The sequence below is a fragment of the Carassius gibelio genome, chromosome A11 (genome assembly GCF_023724105.1).
Source record: "Carassius gibelio isolate Cgi1373 ecotype wild population from Czech Republic chromosome A11, carGib1.2-hapl.c, whole genome shotgun sequence".
In the NCBI taxonomy this organism is placed as follows: Eukaryota; Metazoa; Chordata; class Actinopteri; order Cypriniformes; family Cyprinidae; genus Carassius; species Carassius gibelio.
In genome coordinates this window covers 19,365,639-19,382,976 of record NC_068381.1, presented here as the reverse complement: position 1 = coordinate 19,382,976, position 17,338 = coordinate 19,365,639, and the positions used below count along the sequence as shown (strand labels likewise).

General features: G+C 37.7%; 2 protein-coding genes across 5 annotated transcripts in view; both read right to left on the bottom strand.

Moving 5' to 3' along the window:
- The window catches only part of LOC128022593 (SRSF protein kinase 1), a 37,466-nt gene extending 28,134 nt beyond the window's left edge, over positions 1 to 9,332 (bottom strand). The window contains exons 1-2 of one of the 3 annotated variants that reach the window (XM_052610309.1): positions 9,207 to 9,332; positions 6,319 to 6,373 (exon numbers count right to left, since the gene is read on the bottom strand). In XM_052610309.1, the coding sequence (XP_052466269.1) occupies positions 6,319 to 6,373; positions 9,207 to 9,219 (68 nt within the window). In that variant the 5' untranslated portion in view covers positions 9,220 to 9,332. Of the gene's footprint in view, positions 1 to 1,974; positions 2,117 to 6,318; positions 6,374 to 9,206 lie in introns of those variants that run through there. The other 2 variants (XM_052610308.1, XM_052610310.1) reach the window with 2 other exon arrangements.
- A 1,242-nt stretch (positions 9,333 to 10,574) lies between these two features.
- Positions 10,575 to 17,338, bottom strand: part of LOC128022597 (mitogen-activated protein kinase 14B) — a 36,503-nt gene continuing 29,739 nt past the window's right edge. Inside the window, exons 9-12 of one of the 2 annotated variants that reach the window (XM_052610315.1) lie at positions 15,152 to 15,231; positions 13,922 to 14,000; positions 12,797 to 12,970; positions 10,575 to 12,711 (exon numbers count right to left, since the gene is read on the bottom strand). In XM_052610315.1, the coding sequence (XP_052466275.1) occupies positions 12,644 to 12,711; positions 12,797 to 12,970; positions 13,922 to 14,000; positions 15,152 to 15,231 (401 nt within the window). In that variant the 3' untranslated portion in view covers positions 10,575 to 12,643. Of the gene's footprint in view, positions 12,712 to 12,796; positions 12,971 to 13,921; positions 14,001 to 15,151; positions 15,232 to 15,704; positions 15,785 to 17,338 lie in introns of both variants that reach the window. The other variant, XM_052610314.1, reaches the window with a different exon arrangement.

Here is a 17,338-nt window from a genome sequence, read left to right as displayed (position 1 = left end):
AAAAAACTAGCAGCAATGAAAGGTGACGCCAAACTAGCATATACGTTTTGCGCCTCTACTCTCCACAACAGCAGAAGACAGTAGTCTGTATTTGTCATTGAAATAAGATAATATAAACTAGGAATATGCATATAAAAAAAAATTTAAACAAAGCAGAGCTTGCTCACCATTTTGAATATGAATCACGAGGATCAGTTAGCCTTCACTTCAATTAATTAGGTTACATACGGCCATGCCAATTACACTTATGTTTGCCACTGACCATATATTTAAATCCCTGTGAGCCATAAGTGTCCTTGACATTAAGTTTGGTAAATACATGAGAGAAAAAAAAAGTATTAAAATTCAATATAGTACTTTATACTAAAAAGCTAAAAATCATATTGTCTGTACCCCATTCTATGCCACTCTGTAGTACACTGAGCTAGTAACCAAGCAGTTTTTTTTTCAGTCAAGCTTTATTGGACAATGAGAGGGTGTCATACTAGAACTGATGGAATTAGCTTGCGGTCTGAGAGCTGCAGTTAACTGAGCATCATTGGACATGCTAGATTAAACCTGCTGCGTTATGCAATCTGTGCCAACCACAGAGAAAGGAAGTTTATCATAGGGCATGATGACAGCACATCAGTCTCTGCTGTTTCAGTCAGTATGCATGTTTTACAGTAGCACATGCATTTCAGAACTCTATCACCATGTCCTAACCAGCTTCAGCAGCGACACTACACATGTACACATGCAGTGGTGCACTAGGTAGCCCCACCCAAATGAGAAACCTTTGCTCCTCATGCATATTGCCTGTCCAAAAGTAACTGCTACAATGCACGGGTGTAGTAGGAGGCTGTTGAATGAATTGTTTTATTTTTGAGTGAACTATGACAGGGTCCAATGCTGCTCCCGGAGGGTCATCATCCTGCAGAGCTTAAGCTCCAAACCGATTTAAACACACTTCAATCAGTTAATCAAGGTCTTCAGGATGAATCCAAAGTTCCAGGTACTGTAGGCGTGTTGGTGTCATTTAAAGAAAAACTCTGTAGGAAGGTGGCCCTCCAAAAGCAGTATAGCCCTTTCCAAAGGAGCTCCAAAAACGAAAGTCTGATTGCATAGAAAAGTACTAGCACACTTCTGCTCAGCATACAACATGATTTCAAAATATGATTCATGTCTGTTGCACAAATGGGCAACATACCCAAGTTTAATAATTAGGGTTAGTGGTTCCTTCAAATGCCTGACCCTGAGTAATAAAGCCACTGATGATCAAGGAGTATCCTGGCATATTTGAATACTGATTTGCCAATATCAAGAGTTGATCGGTCAAGTAACTCGAAACAAGAAACCACCCTGCTGCTACACAGGCCAGTGCAGCATCCACATGGCGCTCAGCTTCTCAAAACTGTGACCTGATTTGGTTTCATGCGGTCCGTGCTGTGAGAGCCACATACTCTGCCATCTGCAGTCCTCCAGACCCCTGTGCTGCAGTTGTGGAGGATACAGCTTACATAATGAGCATCAAATCCCAGCACAGTTGACTGCAGCCAGAACTGCGATACCAGCCCATTAAGTTTTCCGGCACTGCACCACAACCTGTGCACAGTGACAGACAGGATGTATGCACCTGGGGAGACAATTTCTCAACTCGGGGAACACACAAAGTGCAGACACAAAGAGTCCAATCCCACTTATGCAGGATGCTTTACAGAACCGGGTGGTCAGCAAGTTTCATGTACGCATGCATCAGTCGCACCAGCGAGGAGAGGTCTACAAGGATCTTACCCAGGATCTTGCAAACCCATCCCAATTACTCTGTCCAAACATCCATCCCACAATGGCCTGACACTCCCCAAAGAGTCCCAAAGGACTGATCTAACCCGAACCTTGCACGAGCGCTTCAGCTGTCTGATTAAAATTGAATCCAGCATCAATAAGTCAGCAGCGCCACCTCAGCCTCCATTCTTTCCTCACACACACACTCACTTGCACCTCAGACCGCTGGCAAGTTTCACCACGGCAGTGTTGAGTGAAACGATCCAGTCCAGAAACCACATGGCAGAAGAGGACAGCGCAGGGCAGGATGGTACGGTGCGAGCCACGGTTGAAACGCAGATGAGATTTTCTTTCTATCTCCCTAAGTGTCCCTGCCTGCTCTCTGCTCGCCTCAACACTACTGATCCAACACTACTGAGCTGGAAAACAAGGCAGCGCAGGAGGGAGGGGAAGGGCAAGAGAAAGAAGAGCAGAGGAGGAGGGTGAAACTAACACGGTGTGGCGCAAACGTACAGCGGGAGGAGAGGGCACGATGACAGCCTTTGAATAGTCATATACCCCACCTCTCTTCTGCAGAAGGGCTGGACCGAAGGTTCTGGTGCTCTGACATGTCTTATTTCAAGGACATAAGCAGACCCCAGAGGCCATGTTCCCTTCAGTTTGTGCTTCACCTGAGCATTCGGTAGAGGAAAGAGTGTGTGTGTGTGTGTGTGTGTGTGTGTGTGAGGGAGAGAGAGAGAATAAACCGCATCTGGCTTGATGGCTGTCACAAAGCACTGTTATGTAAGCGCTCTCTTCAGGCCAGAACTGTGGCCATCCCGTATTTAAGAGGGGAACACACACACAAATACATTATGACAGTCTTCATAATTTACATGATCCATCATTTAGGCTAGTCCCAGAATAAGACTCAAATCTGCACAACCCAAAGAAAATCACTTATTCCCACTGACCCTCGATGTAAAGACAACAACAACAAAAATATTGCAATATCTTCATTTAAGTTCTTCAAAAGAATAAAAGTCATACAAGTTTGGAATAATGTGAGGGTGAGTAAATCATGACAATTAATTTTTTTTTATTTAGGTTTTGTTCAAAATAAAACACTAAACAGTCAAATTCTGATGCATGATCACATTCACATCCAAACATATCGCCTACTATTTACACTGAATCCGTCTAGCATTGACACACAAATTAGCCTTGAATACAGGGTGAAGCTGATGCTTAAGAACACTCTATATAATATATTATCATGTTTCCCAACTCTTTTTGTCTAATACTCACTCACATCCATCTGTAAGACTCAAGGACTCCATGTACACAAACTAAAATGATTATGATTTAATGTTAAACGAAAAACAATCAATACTGGAGGTGACTTTATAGTCTGTATATTTAAGCATGATCAGCGTGCAAGCTTTAACAACATCCACACCATTCGACAAAAACACACACAATGTTTTTTAGGGCTGGTCCGAACACCATTTTTTGAGCTCTGAAGCTTCGGTAGTAATTATTACAGAATATTCAAAGCTTCAGAGGGAGGGGGCTGAACATATTCTTCTCTCTAATAAAAGCAGGAATCTGTCTGTCTGTTTGCATTTTTATTATGTCGAGAACCGTTTATCCAGTTGGCTTCGCATTTTGGTGCAATATGCACACGCGACACGTTCAGAATCAATAAACACACAGGTCTGTTAAGAGCAATACTGTTAATATAGACACATTATTATTAGGCTGGGCTACTGTCCCTTTTTTCTTTTTTGACTGTCGTATTCGCAAGTATTAATTAAGTAAAATCGTATGCTAACCCACTGAACGAAAATGCAAATAATCAAATATTCTGGTCCAAACATAATATTTCTTGTGACTTACTAAAATTATTTTTAAATAAACTTGTTGTATGAAATGTAAAATGTATATATTATATATACAGTAGAGCTCGAAAGTTTTGGCACCCCTTGCAGAAGCTGTGAAAATGTGAATAATTTTCACAAAATAAGAGAGATCATACTAAATGCATGTTATTTTTTCATTTAGTACTGTCCTGAGTAAGATATTGTACATAAAAAATGTGTACATTTAGTCCACAAGACAAAAAACCTGCTGAAATTATTAAAATAACCCCATTCAAAAGTTTGGGAACCCTTGGTTCTTAATACCTTGTGTGGTTACCTGATGATCCTCGACTGTCTTTCTGTTTTGTGATGGTTGTGCATGAGTCCCTTGTTTGTTCTGAACAGTTAAACTGAGCAGCGTTCTTCAGAAAAATCTTTACGGTCCTGCAGATTCTTCAGTTTTCCAGCATCTTTGCATATTTGAACCCTTTCCATCAGTGACTTTATGATTTTGAGTTACATCTTTTCACAGCTAAGGCACTCAAAAACAACTGATTAAAAAGATTCAAACATTCACTGATGCTCCAGAAGGAAACAAGATGCATTAAGAGCTGGGGGGTGAAAACTTTTGGAATTTTAAGATCAAGGTAAATTGTACTTAATTTGTGTACCGGGAAACATACAAGTATCTTCTGTTGCTTACGAAGGGCAGAACTAAATGAAAAAAAAAAAAAATGTGTGTGTGTATATATATATATATATATATATATATATATATATATATATATATATATATATATATATATATATATATATATATTATTTTTTTTTTTCAAGAAAATAAGAAAAATGTGTGTGTGTGTGTGTATATATGTATATATACACACACACACACACACACACACACACACACACACACACACACCCACACTTTTCTTTTTTTGCTAAAATCATCTACAATGGGGAAAATATTTATTTGATCCCCTGCTGATTTTGTAAGTTTGACCACTTACAAAAAATTAAAGGGTCTGTAATGTTTATGGTAGGTTTATTTTAATGTACAGAGAGCAAAATAATCCAGAAAAAGCACATTATATAAAGGATAGAAATGTATTTGCATTTCAGTGAGAGAAATACGTATTTATTCATAACTTAGTACTTGTGCAGAAACCCTTGCTGGCAAGCACAGAGGTAAGACGTTTCTTGCAGTTGGTCACCAGGTTTGCACACATCTCAGGAGGGATTTCAGTCCACTCCTCTTTACAGATCCTCTCTAAATCCTTAAGGTTTCTTGGCTGTCTACAGGATTGAGGTCTGGAGACCGGTGGGGCCCCTCCATGACCTTGATGTGCTTCTTCTTGAGTCACTCCTTTCTTGCCTTGGCAGTATGTTTCGGGTCATTGTCATGCTGTGAGACCCATCCATGACCCATCTTCAGTTTTCTGGCTGAGTGAAGGAGGTTCTCGTCCAAGATTTTACAGTACATGCCAATGTCCATTTGCCCCTCAATGTGGTGAAGTCATCCTGTACCCTTAGCAGAAAAACATCCACAAAGCATAAGGTTTCCACCTCTGTGCTTGACTGTAGGGGTGGTATTATTGGGGTCATAGTCAGCATTTCTCTCCCTCCAAACTTGGCGAGTCGAGAAGCGCCAGCCTGTCCTTGCAAAGATGGACCAGCCTCACTTTATAGAAACAGCCTTTGTGTCACAGACGCATTGTAGGCTACTGGTTCAGGAAACAGTCTTTATCCTCCATAAAATGCATGAACATCTGGGCCGTGTTATGCAAATCTCCCCACATTGTGATGTAGAAACACGTGTCAGACATACGTGTGGGGGGCGTGTTAGAACGAGCGTTTTAGAGGAGTGTGGTTGAATCTTAACTTTGATAAAGAATATCTCTTTGGATTTGAGACTTTAGTCTTTGCAAATTTAGAGATCTTCTTTATGCACCAAGAGCTTGTAACACCCCAGAGAGAGGAAAATTTGAAAATCACATCATATGACCCCTTCAAATTAGTGGATGCGAGATGCACTACAAACATGGATCAGTGAAGTTGGATCAAGAAACAGGAAAGACTAAAAGACTGATTCTTGAGATTCAAGAATTGATATTGGCTCATCAGAACAAAGACTGCTTAAAAGTGTTTACTATCAGCATTGCCAATCCAATGTCCACACAGCTGACAAGTGTTGTATCTTATCCACGATGTTTACACGACACCGTCAAAAAGTGCCATCTGAGGAGGACTCGTTAAATGTCACTGTCCCAATAATCGACGTGCTCCAAAACATTTGGCCCAAAAACGAAAATTCTTTTTTTTGACATTTCAGATGCCGGGAGAGAGACTGTGAATGGGCCTTATTTCAAGATATTGAAAGCCATTGACTGCCATTCAAACAGAACAGCCTCCTGTCACCTTGTTGTGATCTTTACACACTCTGCTTTTTTTAAGCTAAAAGCGAGCGCTTTGAATTGTGCATTTTTGAAATCCCAGGCATGATTAGATCTCTTAATAACATTCCATGGACATAGGGTTTTATTTTTATTTTTTATTTTTGGAGAAAAGCAATGATCTCTCCATAGACCACACTATTATAACTGTTTCCACCATTCTAGCACTCCCTAATCACAGATGTTTCCGAATCATCTTCAGGCCTCCCTTCACAACTTTGGCAAAATAATTGGAAGCCAAGCTCAAATGTACTCACTTTTTGCCAGGTTTCTTGGTTTTGGTCCTTTTCTTCCTCGCCTGCAGTGCAAGTACTGTCAGAAAACAGATAACAGAGTTTTATTCGGGCACTCATAAATTATAGAACCATTGAAAAAAGATTGTATAAATCATTGCATTGTTTGGATCATAAGAAACAAATGGCCGGTGGGGGGATTATTAATATATTTCCTATGTAGAAGAGACTAGGAAAGAGAAAAAAGAAAGTCATAGTTCACCCAAAAATGTTTTTTTTTTTTAACTTGAATGAGTTTCTTTTTTCTGTTGAATGTAAAAGTCATTTTGAAAGAAACTACATCCTCCCAGTGACTTCCATAGTATTCTCTCCATAATCAAAGTCAATTTAAACCAGCTACTGTTTGTTTATCCGTTTTATCCTTCTTTTGTGTTCAGCACAAGAAATTAACAGAGGTTAGGGAAAACACTAGTGAGTAAATAATGGCAGAATTAACATTTTTGGGTGACCTGACTCTTTACTGACAGCTTAAGCTGTCACTTTAAGACCTGCCTGCATCTGTTTTTCTGTTTACTTTCACTTTAGACATGGCCAGCTGTGTTTATATGTAAATCGTGTGTGTTTTTGACAGTATTAGCACAATCAGATAACTCAGTCCAGTAATCAGACGCGGTTTGACAGGTTTTTGTAATGTACGCGCTTCAGGTATACATGCTCAGAAAAAGCACATGTCAGAACAGCACGCGAATGAAGTGATTCACTGGCAAAGTTTTAAAGCACATGCACATAATGTACTTCTGGGACTACGCATGAGTGCAGTGTCCTGTGAGTGTAACTGTTCCACTGAATTAACATTTGTTGTGAAAGTATGTCACGTTGTACAGTATATTGAGACTGAGGGAGCAGAACTGCAACTGACTGAACGTGAAACTACGATATTTCTTCAAAAACAGATCAAAGAGAAATTTTAAACGTCCATGATCAAAAATGTGTCATATTGCACTTGCGTACCACTAATTTTAGATCAAACTAATCGCTAGTTTTGAGTCAGAACGGCGATCGCGGAAATGAAAATAGTGAGGCAGTGCTGGAAGCTGCTATGCTACTCAGTAAATCAGTGGAAAATAAATAGAAATTACGATTTTAAAACAAAAGCTCTAGTGTGGACGTAGCCTAAAAGATGTGTAAACAGAAAACGGATTCATTCTGTTGGTTACATTTTGTTCCTTTGCGCAGAGGCTCAAGAGATCAGTCGGTAAAACGGCAACAAGCTGAAATTGTTTTTTTTACGTTTTTTGAGGTTATCATGCTTAACGTATTTCATAAAATTGGTATTAAAGAAGTATCGTTCAGGAACCGTTAACAAAGTCAAGGTATCGGTATTGATATTGAAAATCTTTTAACGATACCCAGCCCTATTATCCTCTGCAATACAGATATGAGAATAATGTTGGAAAAAATATGTTTAGTGCCTGCATTTAATAGGCGTTTAATGGAAATCCATTCTCAGGACTTCGACAGCTCCAGGAAACTTTCACCTGAACCAAAGATTCTCTACTATGGTGTGAAGAATATTAAAGGAAGATTTGATATACTTTTTTACGTTACACGTTATGTTTGTAAACATGGCCATAAAATGGGTTTTCTATTATAATCTAAATGTCTCTATTCATTGTCTCTAATTTGCATAATAATGTGTACTTTTGACAACATGAAAGGACTAAAGAAGTATAATAATGAGAGTTTTTATAGAAACATTGATAAAAAAGTTTAAAAAAATAAATCCCTATTCACTTATTATGCCTCCCTTAAATGCCCGATAAGCATGAAGTGTGTCCTAGTGTGCACTACAGAGGACAGGTATGAAACTGATGCATGTCTCACAACAGAAAGTCATATTCTGCTTCGGAAAAAAAAAAACACACACTTAAGTTCCTGCGATGGTCATTTATGACATACAAATTGAAAATTATTTTATTTATTTTTTTCATATTTCCATAAGAGTGCTGAATTTAGTCCCACAATGTCTGTCATGTTTACAGATCAAGGAGAGGAACTTGTCATGGTTCAAACATCCAAACATTTGGTATTTCTGAAAAGGCAGAGAAATCCTCTAAAATATACTGTCCTCTACAGAGAACAAAGGTCTATGCCTGGGTCCCAGGATTAATGTAAACATTTCTACAACTAAAGCTTTTAGTCTTCTATATTGCAGCTAAAAAGTATTATCTGTCATGATAAGAGACCAGTGCTAGGACATTATTTTTATGTCGCCACAAAACCATAATCAAAATTGGTAATAATAGTTTTCAAGATACCACCCTACTACAGATACTACAATGGTCACTTCGATAAACAAACAAAAAACTTATAGTTAAAATTTTACCTAATAATATGATTTTGCTTTTACAGTAACGTGTTATTATTATTATTATTATTTTTAAGTTTATAAAGGCTTTATCAGTTTGTGCATTGTGTTGACACAAACAACAGTGAAAGCAGAAACGTGTAGAAACATCCGCGAAATACTAGAAACATATCGAAGTCGAGCCAAATCAAGAAAAAGTTCAGCTAGCAAAAGCTCACCAGACCGAGGTCGCAGAAAAACACGAATATGACTACAACAAACAGCGTTTACAATCGGAAACACACTGAAAAGACTCATAAACACGCAGCAGCTGTCCGTGTTTCTGATGTACGAGCAGATGCTGAAGTAAAGCAGCAGCTCTGTTATATTAGCAGCAGCTAAACACACGCGCTTTGTCTCTATCAACACACACTGCCGAATCCCACAGCGCCTAGCTTCACAACACAGCTATGATTCAGACGGGATGCTGTTTATTTCGGTTTATACAAGCGCTGTTGCTACAGACCGTCGAGGAAGACAGGAGTTCGGTCGTTTTGATGCTCACCTTTCCTTTCCATGCTGCACCGGCGGCTAAGTGCTCAGATTCACTCGCATGTAGCGGTCTGCGCATGCGCACAAAACTTCCCCAACAACAACTCGACTGAACAGAGCTACAGTGTGTCACACCCACATGTACTTACCCGAGTCGCGCATCGAGATATCACAAGGTTTCGAGTCAAAAGTTGGTTTAATAGCTGTTGGGTAAACAAGGGACCATCCAGACAAGAGTTCTGTTGTGTATAGGGGAAAGCAGGGTAAGTTAAGCTAGTTCTGAGTAGAACAAAATGTGTTCTAACTATCACCTCCGTTTTTTTCATTATTTAGCAGGAGGAGTTATTTGCCAAACAGATTTTAATGTCTTTCAGACTTCCATAAGAGGCTGCAGACAATTTCTAGATTTTAATGAAACGTATAACAGAATTCTTAGCACAGAAATGAAAATACACTTTAATTTTTCTTAATTATATTACCAAAGTGGAAGCATGTACAGATTAAAAAGTAATGGTCATAGAATAGACCCTTGAGGAACCCCACAAGGGAGAGAAACTGATGATAATGTAGTAGGAACGCACACACAAAATCACGGACATGACTCAAAAAGAATAAATGGTCCTGAAAAAAAGATTACATTTTTTATATTTAAACTTCAGGTTTGGAACACAACTTGTTTAGATCTATGCCTTTGATTTTCTCAGTTTTAGAGTAAAACATGTTTTAGAAAATATTTTTCAAATAACATTTTGTGCAAGTTTAATTATAATAAACGTAAACCTTTTTTTTTAAGTTTAACTTTTGTTTTTCCATTTCAACGATAACTTGCCAAGTGTCTTCTTTAAAAAGAGACTAAAAGCATTCCAAAAGCATTTAAGATTTATGACATTTATGACAGAATTTTAATTTTCAGCTCAATCCTCAAAAAGTAGTTAACAGGTTATAAATGGATCATAATTATTCCATAAATATAATTAAAACCATAAGATCACCTGAAAATGCTAAATATTAAATAGAAAAAACATTATAGAACAAAAATGTAGTACACATTTCACATTTACACATTCCTCTGTAGACATATTTTACTCCATTGTTGATTTTCTTGAGCTTTTGGTGTCACCAGAGGTTAAAAGATAATTCATAAATGATGACTCGTATTAAGAATTGCTGTGGTTTATGGTCATCTGCAATACATGTTTATTATGTAACACACTGCTTCACAGACATTTTGAGTGAGTATTACCACTTGGTGGCAGTGTTTTCCCAAAAAAAAAAAAAATTGCACAGATGCAACTTTACATAGTCCCTTGTATTTTTAAGAATAAGACACGTTTTTTAAAATAATCGCTATTTTTGTGCAAACGAAATACCAAAGAGTGAATGTCGTGAAAAATAATTCATTTTATTCCTGTATAGCAGTGGCTGTTAATGTGCACAGACCACATAACTTGTGTGCAACTGAAGAAAAACAAGGTTATATGCACAAAAAGAGAGATAGAATCATCTATATTCCATAAAAAATGGATTCCATGCAACAAAATGAAGTATAAACCACATTTAATTGGATTTCGCTGCTGATTGACACGTTTCGTGATTCTGCACTCGTCAGAAAACTGTAAATGTTCGTACAAACAACCCTCCCCCCACACACACATATATATATATAACAATACATGCTCAACACACAAAATATTGCTGAATAAAATTAAAAATATACAGTGAAAAAGAAAACACTTTAAAAATAATCTTAAACAACTGATACAATAAGTTAGATTCCGGCTCTGCTTATGAAAACACTTGATGAGACAGTCTTCTAGTCTGGGCTGTTAAATTGAGATCAGAAAAGCAGAATACTGACTCAGGTTCGTTCAGTCTCGCAAAACATGAACTTCCTGGCTGTACGTCTTTCCCAGGGCAAGCGGAAAAATAAAAGGGAACCACTTTACTGTGGACCATAATGCAGCAGTGTCTCGCTCGTAGAGTTGTTCTGGTTTCAGGAACTTCCTGTTAAAACCAGATCCCCGTTTTAAACCATTTCTCTCAATTTACATGAATAATAAATGAATAAGGGGAGAAACAACGCTCTAGTCTAGCTAGAGCATCAGCTGCCCTTTAACATGGAGTGAAGGGAACGGCGAGCGTTCGAAGAACAGGCAAAAACCACACAAAAGCAGCCTAAAACATGTCCAAATCACATTTCACCAGGAATCGAGTCAAAAAAAAAAAAAAGGAAATCTCTAGAAACATCGATTTTCAGGACATTTTTTTGAAAGTCGAGTCTCATTACTGTAATACAGGGTTACATGATTTTTTCCAGTTGCGAATCTATGAAGAATAAAAGCATAATAACAAAATAATTTGCTTTGTTTTCTTTATGCAAGACATTTATCTTTAAAATATATTTAACAATTTTTGTCCTGGTTAAATATGATCTGGACATATTCCGGAAAGGTTTTGTGAGACTGGCCCATAACATTTTATAATGTAAGAACACTGTAAGCAACTGTACATTCTCACTTTAGCACTGAACGCCGCATGCCGCATTTTATAAACCAGAAGTTCAGAACAGGCATTTCTGCATCCATTCACATAAACAGCATTACTGCTTTCGTCATCTATTATTGACAGATGGCAGAAGATCTCTGTGTCTATACACTCCTCTGTTTGCATTCTACACAGAGCACGAATAATAATTACATTCTCTTTAGTGGAGCAGATTCACTTTTTAGTTCATCCGTTTGCTATTTATAATGCAGTCACATTCTGTGATGCGTGCTTTGATGCAAATACTAAATAAAACTGTTGCTGCACATTATCATCATTTATGTACAGCAGTGCCATTTTATTTACATATCTGAAACGTAGTATTCGGACAATACTTGAGTTTTTCTGGCCTCTGTTTATTGTATAGGCTACAACCGGAGTTCAAAAGTAAATGGTTTTTGAAAGAAATATTAAACTGTGAGCTTTAAATGCTGTTATGATGTTGTGATAATGCTGATTGCTTTTTAATGAGAAAGTATTCTGGCCAAAAACGCAAGAAAAAAAAAAAAAAGAAAAAAAGTAGTTAATTCACCCAAAAATGTAAACGTTGTCATTTTCTCAGCCTCAAATCGTTTCAAACTTGTACGAGTTTCTTCTGCCGAACAAGATTTTGAAGAATGCTGTTAGCCATAAAAAGAAAAAAAAAACACCATTCTTCAAAATATTCTTTTGTGTTCATCAGATGAGTGAAACTCGCACAGGTTTGGAAGATTATTTATCTTGGGGTGAACCATCTCTTAAAATTACTGGGTCACAGAACACAAAACCTTACATTCTCAGTGTGTGTGTGTGTGTGTGTGTGTATATAAGCAGGCTCAGAACAGATGTAAAGCCAGCACTTGATGATGGCAGGCACTTGAAGGTGATTTTCCTGCATGGATGAAGGTCCTGGAGGTCGAGCGGCCTTCATGACTCCATCCCGTCCCCCTCGAACACGGGGGGCTCAAAGCTGATCACCTCCTCATACGTGAGCTCTGCGGACAGACGAGGACGGTCACATCGTGGAGAGGTTGCTCAATAAAACGTCATCTCTCTGAGATCTGAATGGTGCAGGCTTACGTTTCCACTCTTCGATGTCCAGTTCGCGGCTCTCGAAGCTCTGGTCGTAGGGCTCTGCCTCGGGCTCGTCGTCCGGGTCGTGGTACTGGGCGAAGTACGGGTGCGCGAGAGCCTGCGACGCAGTGATCCGTTTATCAGTGTCCAGAACCAGCATCTTCTCCAGCAGGTCCACCGCTAGAACACATAACACCACACAGAGTCCCGAAACGAGACGGTCGTAAGTCGAAAATATAAAGGCAGCTAAATATGTTCATACATAAAAGAACAATTTATACTTTTCAAATTATGAAAATGTTTTAGTAAAACTGTTTTTTACATTGTACATTTGAATTTTTTAAAGATTGTATACAGTCACTGTACTAAAACCAATATTTTTATTTTTTTTACTACATTGCAATAATATTTATTAATGCTTATTTTTATTAGGTAAAAATTAATTAGGTACAGTAATATTTGTAAAATATTATTGCAACTTAAAAATCGCTTTTCTATTTCAATATATTTTAAACAGTAATTTATTCCTGTGATGCAAAGCTGAATTTTCAGCATAATTCGGAAATTATTCTAATATGCTTACTTGAAAAAAAAAAATTCTCTGAAGAATAGAAAGTTGCTGAATTATAAAAACCGCATTTATTTTAAATCGAAATCTTTTGTTACATTATAAACATCTTTACTGTCACTTTTAATCAATTTAATACATCCCTGCTTGAAACTAAAATTATGATTTTTAATTTATCATACTGACCCCAAATGGTAGTACATATTATTTAGAAAACATTTACTTCATTTTTATATTAATATAAAACTTTCAAATATAAATCAGACTTGTTATTTCTAATGGTTATAAACTAAGGCTGTCAAAAAAATATATACTATTCTAATTAACAATGATTTCTGACTAGAAATAATAAAATATTACATTAAACATAATATCTAAAGATGTTAACATGTTAACTTTGACAGCCTGGGGGCCCCGGACCCCTGATGAAGTTAATCATATTACTGCTGCTCAGATCTTATGTTACTGGAAGTGTGGGCCGCTTCTGAAAGAGGTCTGGATCCTCAATGAAGAACAGGAGATTTATCAGACATAGGTCATGTGGGAAAAGACAGAATTGTTACCTAATGGGTTTGCACCAATAAACACATCTGCAAAGTTCCTCTTGGGCATATAAGCAAGGGAACTGATGTAGTTCTGTGCCTGTTGATTAAAACACACACACACACATTAAAAGGGTCACATATAATTATTAAATAGTCAAAATAAGGCCAAAATCTGGGACAAAGTAAAGCAAAGAAAGATGTCTAAGAAAAAAGCATGACAATACAGAGCGCTATATGGACGATGTATTTAAAGGCCAGAATTTGGATTTTGGTTAAATGCCTGAAATCAGGTCTGCAGTTAACACAAGCTCACATTTTATTTTTCAACACAGAATACACCAATTATAACCTGAGATTTTTTTTTTAAAGCTAAGCTAACAAGTAGTTAAACAGAAATATAAAAGTAGTCAGCTTTCACTGCCTTGCTGTGTAAATCGCACTCTTGCAAACTATCCCATTTATTATTAATTATTATTACCGAAAGAGCTGTTGGATATTTAACGGTGGTGACATTAAAGTCATGCAACAATGGAGTTGACATTTATAGCCTACATTTAAATTGTATACAGGTTTCAAAATTCATAAAAGCTGTGTATAAAAATAATAAACTTTTGTTGCTCCCAAAGCTTATTTTCAGCAATGATCCGAAAACCAATAGAAAAATCCAAGTGGGTTTTTGTCGAGGGAACCAGAGTGACGTAAACTTCAGGACTGGGCGCCAAAAACAAATCACTGCAATACTCTAAATTATTTTGCACAAATGAAGCCACATTTAAAATCTATAAATGTCAGTGATATTTGAAATCAAATGCAATGATCTAAACACATTTTTTACTGTGGTTTCTGTTCTTCCATTAACATCATTAATCAACATCTCGATCTTGTTCGGTGTTTTCCAGCGGACCTCCGACAGCGTTAAACAAACACTACGTCTTTGGTTTACTGCACAGAACATTATGTTAAAGCTCGAGCGGTCTGAACTCACTGCATGCCTGTTTTTAAGAAGAGTAGCAGTATTTGCATATAAACTTAGCCTTGCAGTGAACTGTAGGACTGCAGTGGGGACGGAAATGAGGTCAGACGTGTTGCAAACGAAAAGCAGGCAAGTAGTAGGGAAAGAGGGATGCTGGGAGGGGTTTGGAAAATCAAAAACGACCCATGGCAAACAGAAAAGTGTCACATAGGGCACACGTAGTCGCTCGTTCCAGAGCGGCCCGGGGTCTGGAGGATTTTCTGTGACGTTCTCACCTCGTGGCTCGGCATCCTGCTTATTAGAGAGTCTGGCGGGGTTCCCGTCAGGCGCATTATCTGCTGAAGCTGGTTTATATCTTGGGGAACCCAGGTCAAGGGGTGTACCATAAAATACACTCACAAATAGGAGTGGAAAAAAACAGGAAAACAACGCGACCATCGTTGCGGCTTGATGTCGAGATTACGGGAAAAACAAGACGGGACGAAGAGGTGAGGCGACACAAATGCACACCATGTTAGATTAGACCCATGCATCCCACGTGAATCAATCCAGTGTTGACAAAGACAGGAAACGCAACAGGAAGTGCAGGACGCAGATTGAGAAAGCCATTGCTATACACTCGTAAGCATGGGCTGATTTCGCAAAATCATCTACCAGCTCACTTCTACGTACTATTTTAAGGTGACTGCATAACTAGTAGTTCATGCCAGGGAATAAGGAAGGGGAAAACACAATGTGACATCGGAGTGACTGAAGCAAGCAGAACTGATCACCAGGCCGTCGTTGCGACAGAGAGGAAGTCAAACTCGGGCAGAACAGAAAACTCACAGACTCTGAAGAGATTTTCATCAAGAGCTCTGGCTCTGGGGTCCCGACGAGCATCAAGATAAGCTTCAACTGATCAATATCTTTAAGAGCAAAATAAAGGAAAATGCAGGGAATGGGGTGACTATGAAAGCAGGGATTGGGGAAAAGAAAAAGAAAAACAACAATGGGAAAAGTAATCGTTTAACAAAAGAATAAAAACAGCACTGGAAAATGGGATGAATGAAGAAATAAGGAGTCATGGTTGGTTCAAAGCCAACATGCATTCTGTAATAACAATGAATGGAGCGGACAGTATTTCTCAGGTTCCTCTGTTGTTTGACTGAGCGAGCTGGCACAGCAGATGTAAGCTAGTACACTTACCTGACCCAAGGACACTTCCAGCAGATAAATCTGAGTGAATTCAACAGCGTGTCAGGCAGATGTGTTCTGTACAACTGTACATGACACTGACCACATTTACATGCACATCATTTATAGATTATTCTTCATATTCTGGTTAAGATATTATTCTGATAAAAGACTCTCTCTCTCTCTCTCTCTATATACATATATATATATATATATATATATGAGATTCAGCAAGGATGCATTGAATTGATCAAAAGTGACTATAAAGGGATTTATAATGTTATAAAAGAATTCTATTTCCAAATGCTTTTAAAAAAGTATCAGAAGCAAATCAGCTTATTAGGATGATTTCTGACGGATCATGTGACACTGAAGACTGGAGTAATGATGACGAAAAATCAGCTTTGCATCACAGGAAAAAAAGATATTTTAAAGTATATTAAAACAGAAAAAACATTATTTTAAAATGGTAAAAACATTACTGTTTTTAACTGGTTTTTTGATCAAATAAATGCAGTCTTGGTAAGCGTTAGTGACTCATTTAATTCTAAAAAAAATAAAATAAAAAAATCATACATACATATATATATATATATATAGATTATAAGTTAATTGCCTTTCTTTGAGATACAACATATAAAGGTGATATATAATGTTCAGTTACGGAGGATATTTCAAAAATTTAAAAGTCTACATGATCCAGAATTCTGATGAATACATGCAGATTCTAGAAACCAAAATATTGGCTTAACCTCATAATACTTAATGCATTTACATTAAGTTTACAAAACTGGAATATGCCTACGTTATTGAAATATGGCCGCTTACATAATCAGAATATGACCAAATTCAGATTTCTATAGGAATATTCTTATGCACGTCAATGCAGTCAGTGAAAACTTGTGAATATAACAACTGAGTGTGACAGGCAGGGGTGAGCTACAGAAAGTGTCCACTTGTCCAGATCCACACTGACCCGTGTTCAAATCTGACAAACGTGGATGTTAGCAAAAAAGCACAAACAATCGTCAAAATGTAAGTGAAAAGCTGACGAAGGTAAAGGGGTCTCACTGAAAAGTGTTCGCAAGCAAGTAAAGGAGAGACTGGGGTAATTCATTCATGCAGTTAGAAACATGCATAACTGCAACAAATCAACATTCAGGTCATGCGCGCGCGTGTGTGTGTGTGGATTTAAAGGGGTCATGAACTGAGAAATCAAATTTACCTTGATCTATTAACATCCTGTATGTTTCAGAACTCAGTACTTTCTCATTAGTTTAAAAACA